At 47.3% G+C, this 16,171-nt stretch overlaps 1 protein-coding gene across 4 annotated transcripts in view; it reads right to left on the bottom strand.

The window, feature by feature from the left end:
- Positions 1-15,303, bottom strand: part of CACNA2D3 (calcium voltage-gated channel auxiliary subunit alpha2delta 3) — a 1,053,043-nt gene extending 1,037,740 nt beyond the window's left edge. For 3 of the 4 annotated variants that reach the window (XM_049863210.1, XM_049863213.1, XM_049863211.1), the window contains exons 1-2: positions 15,085-15,303; positions 14,329-14,410 (exon numbers count right to left, since the gene is read on the bottom strand). In XM_049863210.1, coding sequence (XP_049719167.1) covers positions 14,329-14,410; positions 15,085-15,206 — 204 coding nt within the window. In that variant the 5' untranslated portion in view covers positions 15,207-15,303. Of the gene's footprint in view, positions 1-14,328; positions 14,411-15,084 lie in introns of those variants that run through there. The other variant, XM_049863214.1, reaches the window with a different exon arrangement.
- Between the last annotated feature and the right edge of the window lie 868 nt (positions 15,304-16,171).

Genomic DNA, 16,171 nt, shown 5'->3' with positions numbered 1-16,171 from the left:
GGTCAGGCTGGAAGGTGGGCATCAGATGCAGGGTCACACGGAAAATTCCAGGTGTGATGGGACACGGGTGCTCCACCGAACAGAAAGCTTCGCGGCCACTACAGAAGGGAGGAGTCGCCATGACATGCCTCCGACTGCAGCGCAATCCTGTGTCGGTCCTGATGTTTGGGAGAAGCGGAGGTAGAGCTGGGCATCTTGCAGCAAAACTGCCCCCTGTGAAATCCATACAATTTCATTCCTGCTTCCCAGCCAGCTGCTCCCCTTCATCTCACAGGGGCTATACTTGAGGCAGATTCTAAGTGCCTCCACCACCAGGCCGGGGAAGAGAGGGGTCAGCTGCACCTGCAGGACGCCAGTGCAAATAAAAACAATACGAACTGCTTCATGGCCTCTCACAAGGGTTCCCTGCTGTGGGAAGGTGCCTGAGACAGCCCAGGCACGGTGTCAATGAGACATGGGCAGCACTGTTCTGTGGATGCTGCACGTATGTGCAGCAGACACAGGGGAAGCACCTCCAACTGCCCACAATGCACAGACCCAGCAATCCAGTCTGTGAGACGGACAGACTGATAGAGTGACAGAAGGAAGCCCCACACTGAGAAGGTGAACTCACGCTCAGCAAACACGCACACACTCTGACACTGGCTTGTCCTCGGAGGCCAGGTAATGACCCCACATGAAGGTGAAGGGGACAGAAATTAAAATTCACATTCCTCCCTAACGTCATTGGGAATGTGGCATTCGAGTAGTTTATGGAATTGGCTGCAGCAGCTTCCTAATTGCCTTTGCCGAGTTGCCTCCCCCAGGTTGATGGTGGCGGCTGCGGCGGCCCCATCAGTCTCACTTGGTGCTCCTCGTGCACCCGCCCGGCACTGCAATGCTCCCGCCCAGTACTGCGGTGCTCCCACTGCAGCTGCTGGGCTCGGCGCTGCAGAGGCGCCCGGGACCCCTCAGCTCAGCCCAGCTGGGATGCTTCTGGGGAAGACTCGGCTGTGTTTCAGGGTGCTGACCACGATGGCTGAGATGCTCCCAGGGGCAGGGAAGGGGTGCCAGGCTGGGAGAAGTGAGGGCCAGCTGGCTTGGCTGTCTGGCAGTCCCTGCTGGCACTGAGGAGTTGTGGGTGAGGGCACCGTCTGCAGGGCTTAGAGCTGGACTGCTGTACCTCAGAGGCAGCCCCCACTTTCTGAGGTATCCATGCCTGACACTGGGGCTCATAAAAGCCAGCACTGAGAATAAACAGCATAAGGGATGCGAAGGACCCAGTGCTTCGCCTGTGCTAAACAGCATTCTTCCCATCATCAGGGTGTCAAAGGCAAGGCTGGGCTCGGCACTCCTTCCTTTGTTTATCTGTTCATTTATTAATTCATTTACTCCACAAACAACTCTGATGCCCACCTCATAGATAGCTCTGTGCTAAGTGCCAAAGGGGGACCCCCTCCCGATCAGAAATAGCAAGCCTGACCTGAGGAATTTAAGGTCTAGCTCACTAGTCTCCCGTCACCCATCCTGAAGGAGATAAGGGGTCCTCAGGATATCGCACATCCCCAGACCTGCCAGGGGCACAGATGGGTCTGCTGGACTCATTCCAGGCAAAATAAACCTGACCCTACTGGGTCCAAGGGCTGTGGCCTTCAAGCTAGCTGTCAATCAGGCACAGAAAAACAGGACTGTGGCTTCACCAAGAGAAAAAAAATAAGCAGGAACAAACATCCTGGAAAGATGAACAAAGAATGGGAATAACAAAAAAAGACGCGTCAACATTTATCAACCACTTCCTGGGTACCCAGCTCTATGCTAAGACAGTTACACACCTACATGCCTACTTCTTCCCGTGACCCCATTTTGCAGATAAGGAACCTGGAAGCTGGAAGTCAAGCTAAGAAAGACCAAGCTAGAACTCAAAGCCAGATCTGTCTGGTCGCAGAGCCTAAGCTGGCTCTTCCATGCTATCATCCGTTACTATAATGGGGGATGCACAAAGCAAAACTTAACCAAATTCAATCAGACTCTCAGAAAGGCTTCTTAAGAGTCAGGCCTGACGAAGGGAGGGCTGCCCTCAAAGGAAATCAAAAGACAAGCAGCATCATTTTATCATAATAAAAGGGAAAAGTATAGAAAGTTAAAGGGTTTACTGGGCCCTCCTTGAATTCAGCTCTTAGACCTTTTTAATTCCATGTTATGAAAGCAGATAGCAATGCATCCAGACAACACCTAGACCAAGAATTCTGTTGGGGAAACTAGGGTAGTGTAAAGTTTCCACCATTCACACAAGTGACCAAACACTGTGCCAAGACCAAAAAAAAAACCAAACCTGTTGCCATCAAGTCAATTCCAACTCATAGCGACGCTACAGGGCAGAGTAGAACTGTCCCATAGGGTTTCAGAGCAGTGGCTGATGGATTCGAACTGCTGACCTTTTGGTTAGCAGCCCAGCTCGAATACCTAAATGCCCTTCCTCTGGCCCCATCCCACCCCAAGCTCCTAAACGGAGATTTACATGACCCACATTCTAAGCCTGCAGAGTTACATTCTCTGTCTTGGTTTCTGCAATTCTGAAATAGGAATGATAGAACCAACCTCAGGGGCAGTTTTCATAGCGCTAAATGAAATAATACAAATAAAGCCCCTGCTGTCATTATGATCACTACTTTCTAAGAAGCCCTTGTGGGGCTCAGTGGTGGGCAGCTTTACTGGGGGTCTCCAAGCAAGGGTTCCAAATGGTCTAAAGGTCAGCAGACAATACGTCCCAATATGTGGGAGCAACTTGGGAAAAACAATGACAACAGCCCATCTTCCCTAAGCACTTCCTAGGAGCCACCCACTGCTGAGCATTTTGTGTGACTCTTCTCATTTGGACCTCTCAAGTGCACCCTGGAAGTGACTACTAACGTGCCTATTTGACAGATTTAGGCTGATGTTCAGCAACTGGCTTGTCAGGGTTATACGATTAGTCCACAGTAGTGTCTGGATTCAAAACCAGACGGGCCTGACTCTAAGCCTACAACTCTCAACTCTACTCAATTTTGCCTTCCCAAGACCAGCCATACCTCTTAAAAGAAGATTTTAAAAACCAACAATTCTCTGATTTCCTTCTAAGTCCATATAGTTTTCCCATCTTTCATAAAGCATTTGTTTCATGCAGAAATCTGAAAACATTGCTGTTCAGGTAGAAAACTCAGCCGTGGCTCCCAAATTCTAAAGCTCCTGTTCTAGAAAATGTGTATCGTTGCCTTTTTTCAATAGATCAGTAAGTTGTAGCCCTTTCCTGAGAGGATTATGTCCTGTTTCAGGGCCACCAGGTGCTCCTGGTGCTCTGAAATACTCCAGTTTGGCTAAGGACTGGGATTTTAAATTAGTTACCAGTTTTTACTAACAATGGGAAAACAGTCCATGTAGATTAGCACACCATATGTGCGCACACACACACACCCTTCATAGGTTGCCTGATGGCGATCCCCTCGAAGCATGCTCTGTGCACCAGTGTGCAAAAACACAGCCTTCTGTCAGGACTCAGGCCAAAGCCGAGAAGAAAGAATATTCAGACTTCAGCATTACCATCCCGGAAGCCACATGACTATCATTTATGTCACAGGGGCAAAAATCCATGCCCATTGAACTGTTGGTACAGGATGCGATCGTATTACGTTAACAGAAATTTCAGTGATAATGGAAACTGGTAGGAAGCTAAGAGCTAAGCTGTATGTTATGACTCGAGGCCAAAGACTATCTGCATTCAAAGGATTTACTGCTTCCCACACATATTGTTCCTTTTACAATATTTTTCCACCTCTGCCTCAACAAAGCACAATGGAAAAGTTGTATGGAAGGCACAGGTACAAAGAGCCACGCGCCTGCTCCTGTTTTTCTGACTTTCACTTTGTTTCGCAAATTACAGTACAACGATACAGCAAGAGCAAACGTGAACCCCACAACTTCCCACCTTGATTGTACAAGGGACAGGATGAGTGGAATTTGGGAAAGAGAGCAAAAAAACATATATATGTATGCGTATTTATATATGTTTGTGTGTATACACATACACCGCCCTGGGGACATAATAAATGCCTTTGTCTGCCATTGTTTTCCTGTCACATTAAATGCACATGACATACATTGCCTTAATTTCATGAAGTCATCATGGGATCAAAGTGACAAAAATTCCAGGAGTCTCTCTCACTCTTCATTGGTAACGAAGCAGGACAGTAGGGAAGAGAGTAGCCAGAGAACTAAGGCTTCCCACGTACCACATGTTGTTCTAAGCTCCTCATGTGTGTTCTGTCACCGAATCTTCCCCAAAGCCCTATGACTTTTATGAGCTCCCTTCTATCAATGAGCAAAGCAAGGCCCAGGGAGAAGGGGCTAGTGAGTAGCGGGGCAGAACTCAATCCCACACCCGGAGCTCTTCTCTTAAAATCTCTTTTCAGCTGCGCGTGGTCTGTTTTCACACAAATCTGTTAACTGCTGTCAGCCCCCAACTCATGATGACCACATGGTCAATGGAATGAAATGCTGCCTGGTTCTGTGCCATCCCCACGATTGGGCTGTGGCAATCTATAAGATTTTCACTGGCTGATTTTCAGAAGTACCTTGCCAGACCTTTCTTCCTAGTCTGTCTTAGTCGGGATGCTCCACTTAAAACCTGCTCAGCATCATAGAAACATGCAAGCGCCACTGACAGATAGGTGGTAGCTACATGAGGTGCGCTGGGCAAGAAGCAAACTTGGGTGTCTCACGTGGAAGGCGAGAATTCTACCACTGAACCAGCCATGCCCCTCTTTAATCTAAATCTAGATTCTTCCAAAATCAGACACTTGGTTGCCTCCTGGGAGCCGAGAGTTAGCTGTGGTCAGGAAATGGAGAAGGAAATGCAGGGTCAAGTTTACGGCATGGGAGGGTATACATTCAGGATTCCCAAAAGCCAATTATACCTTTCATCCCATTTTAACCCACAGCACCAAAGTCTCAGGAAAACAAGTCGAATCATTACGCGTCTAACGCGTATGCTCACCATCCTTAAGAACCTGAGCAAAGAGATGAACTATGGTTTGGCTTTTGGAACAAGGGGAAAATGCTCCTCGGTCTCTGTAGAAAAGCCAAGCCCTCATGTCTAAGGCTGGAGTTCTGGTAAAGTTGCCTCTTTCCGTGCCAGTTCCCCCTTCCGGGCCAAGAACAGTGGGAAGGGCTGCCCAACACAACGGCCTCTCCTCTGCCAGCTGGGCCCATCAGTCAACCCTGACACCCTCCCTTAAACAGTTCTAGTTCTTCAGCACAGCTCGAACTGGAAGTTGGGGAGGCATTCCTAGCCCCATGGGGGCCCAACAACCCATAAAGCTGGTCTTCGCTGCCAGAAGAGGTGTGCCGTGGAACCCTACCTGAGAACAATCTAGGAAGAAGGAAATGGCAAGAGTGACTATATCCCCCAGCCCACACAGGAGGCACAGGCTGCAGAGAAAAGGCACAGGCTTGAGAGTCAAAAAAGGCTGAGCCTGAGTCCCGGCCCCACCATGTGTTAGCAGGTCAGGGCCAGCTCTTCTACCTCCCTGAGCTGCAGGCCCTACCCATGAGAGATAGGTAACACAAGTCACCTCTGAGTGGAACGAAGGATCAGATCAGATGCCTTACATTACCAACTTAATACAGAAGATGCTTTGCTTCTTCTTAACACTCCAAGAAAAGCGTCCATTTCCTTCCAGTACAGCCTCAATCAACACTCCCTCGTTTGCCTGAGCAGTTATGATCTTGGTGGATTTGCAGACTCTGTAGCTCTGAAACATTTGCAGACACAAGTGGCTCTTGGGCTCTTCTTCTGAACTATTCAGCCCAATTAGAACCACCAAAACTTGTACATGTTTAATTTCATTACTGACTTCCAGTGCTGACTGTAATGGCCTTGTGTATAAACTATTTTTAAAAGTTATGCTGCTACAATAGCAAGAATCCACCCACATGATTTCAAAGTGTCTGTGTCTATATTTGCTCAAAATGGAGTGGCAAGTTTCATTCAATGTCTTTAAGGCAAACAGCACTGGACTGCTGATTCTCGAAGGCCAAAAGGAAGGCTTCTTAAGGAAGTTTTCTGAAGGTGAGGAAGGCAGCACCAGTAGAAAGAGCCAGCGGACAGGGGCCATTATTCCCTGAACTTTGTCGCCTCCTATGAGGTGGTGACTGACTGCAGGCTCCATGTATCACTTCACCCGCCTGCCCCTTGAATGAAGGAAGGCTACCACCCTCCAACAAGATGTATCACCCCAACTGGTTTCCAGCCCCACTCCGCAGAATGTCATTGGGAGAAGTCTAGAGTTCTCCAAGGCCCCAAAGTAAGAGTTCCATGGGAAGTAATGTCTGGAATGCTGTCCAACAGGGCATTGGATTCATGAGTGTCCACAACTGGCTTCTGGATGAGTCCCCACAGTGGGGGAGTAGCTGCACGCACTGGGCCTCACCCCGGGCTGTGGGGTACACACAGCCATTTTCCTCACCCCAACCCACTAACTAGATGGCAAGACCGAGCAAGGGAGGAGGCCGGGCAAGCAGCAGGAAGACTTGTTGGACTAGGCATCTCCCCTGCCCTCAAGGAAAAGGGAGCTGACCACATGGGCAGGCCCTGGCAGAAGCTACACCTTCCTCCTTCTCTGAAGTTTCTGATTCCATGAGCTCCTCTTCGTCAGGTACTAAGTCGGGAATTACCTTCCTACATCTAAACACCCGGCACTCACTCACTCATTCATTCACTTGCTTATTTACTTAGTCAACATATGTCTACGGATCCCATAAAGGTTATCTGAAGAGCCTGTATTGTATAACGCACCTATGATGACCACAACCCACTGATGAGAAATTTTTATGTGTCAGGTACCACGATAAGAGCTCTGTGTGTTTTATTTCTTTTAAACCTCACCACAAGAAGGTATCGGTCTCCTTTTACACTTAATAGTATAGGTTCAGAAACATTAAAGTACATGCCCATGGTCAGCAAACTAGGATATGGCAGGTCTGAGATTCAAACCCAAGCCTATCCAACTCCAAGATTATATCTTCTCAGCTGTTTCCCAGGCTTTGTCTCTGACGTAATTTTCCAGATGTTATTTCATCTCATCTTCCCAAACACCCATGAGGTACAGAAGTACATGTATTATCCACAGTTTGTGGAGCAGAAACCGAGGTCAAAAAAGATCACACAAAGACAGAGGAACACAGCACCACGGTCAGGCGTGCAGACTCTGGAAGCCCAGCTGGCTTCTCATCAGTGGTCACCTTGGGAAGGTTGCTTTATTTCTTGAGCCTCGCCTTCTGAATCTGTAAAATGGGATGAAAAGTAATCCCTGCTTCATTGGGTTGTGGGGAGAATTTAATAAGATGACATATGTAAAGTGCTTGTCATACTATCTGGTATGCGGGAACTGCAGAGCGAATGCTAGCCAGGGCCCCGTTAGTACTACTCTTTAAGTGATTTGCCCAAGACCACTCAAGAAATACAGAAAGAAAAGATAAGAAGACAGACGCCAGCACTCTTAGGCCAGTGGCTTTTCCTTTAAGGACAAGACATCTCCAAAGATGGGCATCTTTGAAAACGCTGCACATTCTCAACCTACTACTATGGAGTTCACGAAGTAAGAAAATGATTTCACTGGAGAAGGAACTAAGGTGGGCAAGGGAAGCCTCCTCGACTGAATGCGGCTGATAACAACAAATCAGGCTGAGAGAACAAGTTGCCCAGTAGGGAAAATAAAAAGCCAAAATGAGAACAGCCTGTCCTGAAGGGGTCTTAGCCAAGGCCAGCTTCAGGGGCTCTGACTTGGCTTAATGCTCTGCAGTAGTCATCTTCAAATTCTTAATAATTGTTAACAAGGGTCCCCATATTTTCACTCTGCACTGGATCCCACAGTTACATAGCTGGTCTTGATCTTAGCAGGACCTCAGATTCCAGTTTCTTCCAAAAGCCTAGATGTTGCCTGGTGAACTGGGTCACTCGGTTCTGCCCTACCAACCTGGTTCACTCTTTCAAGCCAGCCTCTCCAGCAGCCCAAGAAGACAAGAACAGTCTTCTCCCTCAGCAGGTAGCATCTGGCATGTTAGGGGATGAGCAGCATCCATTTTTATTAGCGTGTGCACACATGCACATACACACAAACGTAATAAGTACACGGTAACGACATTCGCAAGCCTTTAATACCGACTGGCAGGTGCTTCACCTAAAGTGGATAACCAGAAGTCTGTTTGGTGAGTCCACGGTAGTTTACAGCCCTACCCAACTGGCCTGTCCAGATCATTTACATAGATAACAGCTCTTTTAACCTTGGGAGGGTACAGTTTTCCAATACCAGGTGCCAAGATGAATAATCTGAAGTACACAAAGTGAAGAAATGGTCATCTATTTCTCATCAAAAGATAATGCTCTCTTTTGCTATATGGCCTTGAAATGCCCATTAATAGTTTGGCTTCCAAGTTGTTTATTTTCAAAATTTTGATTTGGGGTAACTGGGAAGCTATGCAACATATAAATGTAATACACTTTGTAAATTTGGAATGGGCACCCAAGCAGTCTTGTTCAAAGCAAATGGAAACTGAAATGTTTACCATATATTAAAAACTTGTTGGACCCCTTTCAGAGTTGTGTTTGTAAAATAACTTTCTTCTGAAAACTGACAGGCTGGCTACACACAGAGACATTCCCTAAAATGCACCCTCAATACAAATCCCTAACATGTCAAGGGCAAGCCTAATATGCCAAGGACAAGCCTAACATGCCAAGGGCAAGCTGCAGCCCTGGCCAGAGGACTGCATTGTAAAGGGGTCTCTGAGCCTGGCTTTACATTTCAGGAACAACATCAGGTGTAGTCACCTGGTCCCTAAATACTAGCTACCATCAAGAGAAATCAAGCTCCCTCCTCTGCCTCACTATGTCAGTTTCCCTCCTTGAAGGAGAGGCTAAGATTTGTTTAATGGACCAAAGAGGGCTGACGAAGATTATATCAGCATTTCCAGAAGCCTGACATCAGAACCTTCTTTCTCATAGAATGATACACAAAGGTAGCACTGCAGTCACTCAGGATGAAACGAAGGCCATTATGTTTCCTGTATAAAAATTACATTAAAAGGCAAAAATATATCTCCTATAAGCTAATTCACAGCTGGCATTTTACAACATTGAATTTTTTTCTCAGTCTCAGCCATAGCAAACCTCTAAGTCAAATCAATGTCCCAGGGAGTACATAATCAGCCAAAATTCTCCATCTAGAAGATGCTGTGGGTCTCTACTCAGGAGGCAGCTTCAGCAAGCACTGCGACCGCAGAAGATGGGGGACCCCTGAAGTAAAGGCTGCTCTCTTCCGACAGAGGCTGTATACCTGAATAAAGGAAAAGCCCATTTGCTGACACCCATGACTGCAAATCTAGGTTAATGACCACCATAAAACAAAGCACCCTGAGTGAGAACACAGGCATCTTAAGGAAGCCCAGCACAAGTCATTTATCAAACACTGTAAGTGGGTGCACTCGATACCAGATGAGGATCAATTAATGACTGAAAATCTCAAAAGTGCACTTCTGTACATAGAGGCTTCAAACTGCAGGAAACGAACCACCTGGAAGAGCCACAGGTGCTCAGGGGACAGTTTCACATTTTTATCACTCTTATTCATCCAAATACACGGCTATGTCTTCTTCACAAACTGGGAACATTAATTGTGCTTGCCTACATCCGACAGACTTCATAATTATTAGGCCATTTGGTGTTTGTGTCTTTACTTAAGAATACACAGGTAATAAGTTCATAGTGAAAAAATAAATAGAATAAAACTAGCCTGAGGTCACCATACCATTCAGTCAAAATTAATAGTCAACACTAGATGAATAAAAACCTGAAGTCTTGCCTGATAAGAAAACCATGCCTATTAAAAAAAAAATATATATTAATTTCCTTTAATTTTGACTAGCGCCTGTAAAGGAAAGAAAAATCAAAGTAGAAATATACCCAGCAGAAAAAAATTTAAAGAAAAAGAGAAAGGAAGGGAGGAAATACACAAGCAACAAAGAAACTTGGCCAAAAACTTAACAAATCCACACACACACACACACACAAATGCTTTATCCTGACAGCAAGTGACCATGTAGGAACTGACACATGAAATTTGATGCAATGGTTGGGTAAGACACACAGACCGAATGCAAACTGGTTTACCCTACTCTGCTAATGTCCTCGTGATTGGGCTAATGAGACCGATACACTGACCTGGAAGACTAAAACTGCCATTTCAGAGATTTCAAGACTTTTTTAAAAAATAATCTGCAAGGGAAAAGTCTAGCAACTTGAAGTGGTGCCGCGTATTCAAGCAACAGCAGCACAGGGTGAATGCATTAATCTTGCAGGATGGCAAGTAACCCTGTTTATTCACCAACAACGTTGAGCACCTCCCCATAAACGCAATCTGTAGAGCTGGGCACCCTACAGGCAGCACAGCACTGCCACCGAATCCCTGATAAGTGAATACTCCTGTTTAATTATTTAAAAGTCCATCGATTTCCACATTGATGAAAAGTCATAATTATCAGAACGGTTTAAAGAACCAACCTTTTACTTTGCTGACTCTGTCCTGTGGAAAGAGACATCAAGTTTATCTATTAAAGCCACCCTCTCAATAAACTGTTTTTTTTTTTCTCAATAAACAGTTGATAACGCAAAGCCTGATTGTGAGTTCCAAGAAGTACAAGCTTGCTAAGTGCTGTGTGAGGTGTCCAAGGTGACTGTCAATTCTATCCTACGTTCATGGCAGAGAAACGTATTACCTGTATTTGTACTAGGTATTTATCATCATGATTCTGGAAAATGTAATTGGAACCCTTCATTCCCATGAACATTCATTCCTTGAATGCAGGTCTAAATAGAATGAAAAGCCCAGCTCCTGAAGAATTCTCCCTAAGGAGGATAAAATGAGAATTATGCCTTTTATTTTGAATGTTAGAGTATAGAGCCCATGAGTTTAATAGCCTAGGTTACCAGGCCAACTGAAATGCTTCTCACTGAATCCCAGAATACAGAGGTAATGAAACCATGCCTCACCAAAACAATCCAAATAGAACTCATTCTTTGGGGAAAATGAAGCAAGATAGAGGCAACTGAATACTGGCATGAATATGTCAAATCGGGAAGTTAATTAAAGTTGAAGTGAATCAAAAGTCCTGCAGTACCTGCCAGCTAAGGCAGGCGTGAGACACACAGAGCAGCAGCCAGCGCTTCCTATGCAGGGCCCGCTACTCTGTAACTAGCGCGGAGATTAACTCCAACACACCAGCCTATGCGCTTCCATTCCTACTGAAAACACACAACTTCACTACAACCTGGCTTGCCTTGTTTCCTAAAATCAAAAATATCCTCTTATAAGCAACTGATAGGCTCCTATTCCTGCGTTCAGCAAGGACAAAAAGAAGAAAAAACAAGGAACTCTGGTATTGAATACCTAATACGTTATTATAAGCCAAAGAAGTGGGAGCCATGGCGCTAGACACAGAAACAGCAGATGAAATATTCTTCTTTCTGAAGCCATGGCAATGAAGTACCCTGGTAAATGTTTGTATTTACATCAATGAAATCTGTAATAATAGTCCTACTGTGAATTATATTACCTAATAAAAAACCGTTACCAAAATGGCAGTTTTCCCAGTCTCCAAATACCTTAAAATAGATGGCCTATTATTAGTTAACTTATATCCAAAATAATTACTTTGTGAAGTTTTTGCCTTAGTGCAAAAATTACTTAACTCCTATTCTAAAAATAAACATACTATATCAATTCACAGCATGAAGTGTCAATCAGAGAAACTACATAGAATACATGAAATTATATGGTGGCATATAGTATACTTAACTGAAAATCAAGTTGAAAGGGCCATGCCTTAAAAGTGCAATTACAGTCTATTATGCAATATGGTATTGTCACCTTTGAGTCCTCTTAACACAGCTCTCACACATTTTCCAACCAAGTTTTCCACCCCTCGTTCTGAAAGCATCTTAACTGTTAAGAATGCAGTAATGTGATGGAAGCATACTGCAATTTGGACTTAAGAAGTAATTCCCCGGCAGCCTCATGCAAATAGCAGAAACTTGGAAATAAGCAAGAGAGAAGCAGCTGTCTCCTTGCTTGTCTAAATGAGGTTATGCCTCCGAAACTCTTTGAGCACTTCAAGTCTTTTCCCATTCATATTCTGAGCTCTCTAAACCAATGCTCATGGCTAATTTTTAAAATAGTTATATTTGAGAGCAAGTGACCAAGACAGCCATAAGATACCTGCAAAAATGTTCCCTGAGTTATCTAACACAATCTATCCGTCACTCACGGAGAGTCCTTGCTGAGCAAGTCAAAGCCATGGGTATTTCAAGGCCACTATGGCAAACGACTGCAACTCAAGTGCTAGAGCCAATAGCCACCCTGGAACCCAATACCACACAACATCTCACCTTCCCCTTGCATCCGATTACAAAATGCCAGGTAGCAGCAAGGAATGACAACAAAGCCATAAACAGCTGGAAATAATCATACAATTGTCAAGCTGCACATGACAAAAGCAAAGCTAGGCTTATGAATTCAATATCAGAAAAGGATGCTGATGAGAAGGTAAGAGAAGCATTTTAGCTGTTTCTAATTTGCTATTATACAGTAGCCAAAAACAGGCTTGATGGGGTTTTGTTCGGCGTGTGTGTGTTACTTCAGAGAAGATTTAAAAAATTCTTCATGTGTCCCTACAAAATGTAAGATAGAAAATATGTAAGCAGAACCAAAAAGAAAAAGTCCGCAGGCTCTGAAGGCATTTTTTCAGAGTTGCTACAACTAAACTACAATCTGCTAAAAAAAAAAAAAAAAAAAACTTTTTTTAAACAATCTGCAGATGAGAAATATTCCTTTAAAGTTATTCAAAATGTTCTCTTCTTTAAAATCATAAGGAAAATACACAGGCAAGGTGGCAGCCCAGAGCTCTGCACATCAATATCAGACACGAGGGCAAGATGCCAAAGCAAGGGAGGGACCTGTCCAGAGTAGAAGAGCTTTAAGGAAAGGCAGTGCCTGCAGTTTCCAGGTGGGTCACAGGACATAAATCACCATCTTCCATAAGGGCACATCTCAGACTCAGGTCTTTAACAGCTGCCTGTAATTCAATGAATTCTGTCCCAAATAGCAAAGCTGAGCAAACAATCTTTCCAAGGCTTTAAGATATACCGCTATCGGCAACGTTGAAGCCAGAACAACTTCTCTCATTCCTTTTTGGGCTAGTACTTTATTACGATATTTGGATTTCATGCGACAAACTGTTTCTATAATGTCCCCCAAAGTGCTACTCTTAGAAGTGGAATGCCATAAATAAAATACGTACTTGGTTACCAGGCAGCATGCATAACACATATGGTACATTGGCCCAAAAACCACATTTAAAAATGCTGAAAAGTTAACTTAACAATTTAAGCTGTTCCTACCCATTTCCAGAGAATTATCCCCTAAAGGCCAATTTATTTTTTCATCACTGAGAGAATCCTTGAATTAATCCTGTTGATTTGCTAACTTGAAATTATTTTAACCACTCCAATCTCTTCTCTCCAGCCCTTTTTTTTTTTTCTTGGTAGGGAGAGGGGAAGACCATATACCTCAAATTGTAATTTTAAACATAATGCTGCCTGTTTGAATTAAAATGGATGCAGCTTCTGATAACAGCCCAATAATAAATTCTCCATTCTCAGTACTCTCCGGAATTACATGGATGCAGACCAATCTCTTAAGTTTGTAGACTACTCTCATAGGTTATTACCCGGCAGTGCGGCTGAGTGGAAAGATAACCACGTTCATCCTCCTTATCTGTAATGATGTAATGCATCCCAGCCCTGGGTCTAGATGATTGGGGAATAAGGGAGTTGTACAACTGCAGGGATGACAAACGATAGTGCAGCATCTTTCTCCGATACACCAAACCCCAGCCTCCATGGCAAGGTGAAAGCATCAGAAAATAGGCACTCTGCCCCTCGGATGAAGTTAGCGTTTTTTGGCCAGAAGAGCATCTGCTTTCACACTGAAACAGCAATACCGACACTGAGAGGAGAGCTGTGCAAAAACAGTCTCCGAGCCCAGCCAGGACAGTGCCAGTGAGTATCCTGCTTTTCTTTGTGTTTAGAATCAAGTGTCATCTAAAAATAACCGATTGGTAGGGAGAAGTCGCTGCACAGTACAATGCCCAGAAACCGGGGATCAGATGCTGCTCTGGGCTCACGTTTGTTTGGAAAACTAAATCTGCCTCCATTTTCTGTGCTGGAAAAACCATCACTCCCTGCCACCACTGAAACCTTACCTTTTGCAGTAGCTGGGAGCCTGAGTACTTAGCAGCGATGGATTTTATCTCTCCACCAAAAGCCGAGGCCCAGAGCTTCACCCTGCAGGGAGAAAGGGCACAGGAAGAAATTAACACCCGTGCCATCGTCAACACGCACGCACATGCACACATGGGGCTGGGGCAGAAGGAGCAAGGCGAGATCACATTTTAGAAAAAAGAAGAAAAAATAACAAAAGAAAGAAAAAGCGCCTTGGTAGAAATTGCCAGCATCAAACTGCAGAGCGCAGGGCGGGAGGGGGCCGGAAGAGGGTCTCATAGTTCAAAATGCGCAAAGTCTCCCAGGTTCTCTAAAAGTCCACTGGGCTTTATTTCAATAATTGCCTGAGCATTCACCACTCAGACTAGCATCACCTGGCAAATACTAGTGGGAAGAAACCCAGCTTCCCCCCCTCCCAAAAAAGAAGTGAGATGGTAAGATAGCAAAAGGGGATAATTAAAGACCCACGGAAGTTGGATTAGGTAAACAAGCTCCAAAGTTGGCGCCACGCTTGAGGTGAGCTTCCCCAGGTCTCACCCGCCAACCCCAGGGAGGGAGCAAGAGGATCCCACCCCAGCCTCGTAGCCCAACCCCGGTGGTGGAGAGCAGGTGCGACAGGCGAGACGGGCGCCCGCGGCAGGTCCTGCCCAGCCGCACCTGCAGGCTCCCAAACTTGGGCACAGCGGGTCGGGGGCTGCTGGGTCCCCTCCCCGGGCGGCGCAGGACCCCGCACTTACACAGAAAGCGGGATCTGCTGCTCGGAGCGCACCACTTCCCCCAGGGCGGCGTAGAGAAGCACGGCGGCCAGCAGCGCCGAGGCCCCCCGGGACGCGCAGCACTGCCAGCCCGGGCCGGCCATGCTGGGCTCCCTCCGACGCGCCGGCGGCGGCGACTAGAGCGGCCGCGGGGAGCTGCGCGCAGCGGGCGGCGGGCGAGCGCTCTGGGCTGCCTGCTCCGCGCCGCCCCGCCTGGCTCTCGCGCGCCGGGCTCGCTGGGGAGCAGAAAAAGGAGCGGGAGGAGGGCGGAGAGGAGGGAGGGGAAAGAGGTGGGGAGGGAGGCGGGCACGGGCGGAGGGAGGGAGACGCGTCTCTCGCAGCGGCTGCCGCCCGGCCCCGCCTCGGCGACCCGGGGGAGTCCGGCGCTCCGCCGCGGGAGGGCGGGAGGCGCCGTGCGGGCGGGGACTCACAAACTCCAGTGGCCTTGGCCGCGGCGGAGCGCGCCCCGCCTCGCCTCGGCCGGCCCACTGCGGCCGCCGAGTTCTTTACAACTCCGCAGTCCGCCGCCGAGGACACGAGTCCGTGGCTGGCCCGGGGCGCCCCCGGGTCCTGGCGACCTGAGCCGGGATGGGGGTAGGGGTGCAAGAGAAAGGCCAAGGGCCGGGCGCGGCGCCCCGCACCTTGCCAGTGCCAGCTCCGAGCTGGCGCCGCACGCCCAGTTCGCCGCTGGGTCCGGCTGGATCGGAGGCAGTGGGGTCAAGTCCCGCAGAGCCCAGAGGTGACGAGTCCCCCACCCCCACCGCCCGATTTTCAGAAGAGAGCCGGTGAAGAGGCAGAAGTCTGAGGAAGGAGCCGGGGCTCGCGGCGGCGAACGGGGTCGCACACGGGGTGGCGCAGCGTGGGGATGGGACGAGGGGCTCCGCCGGTTCTGGCGAGCGCACTGCCGCTTTGTCGCCCGCAGCTGCTCCTCCGGTCGCGGCGCCGGGCAAGAGAAAGCACGGAGGGCAGTGCTGCTGCCACGGCGCGGACGCACGAGCGCCTGGGGCTCCCAGCATCGGCCCGCAGCGGGGCCGCCCCCTGGCGCGCCCGAACCTGGCCCGAGGGCTTT

This window comes from Elephas maximus, chromosome 20 (assembly GCF_024166365.1).
Source record: "Elephas maximus indicus isolate mEleMax1 chromosome 20, mEleMax1 primary haplotype, whole genome shotgun sequence".
Taxonomy (NCBI): Eukaryota; Metazoa; Chordata; class Mammalia; order Proboscidea; family Elephantidae; genus Elephas; species Elephas maximus.
Note: the sequence above shows the minus strand (reverse complement) of the source record. Positions and strands in the feature narration are given on the sequence as shown.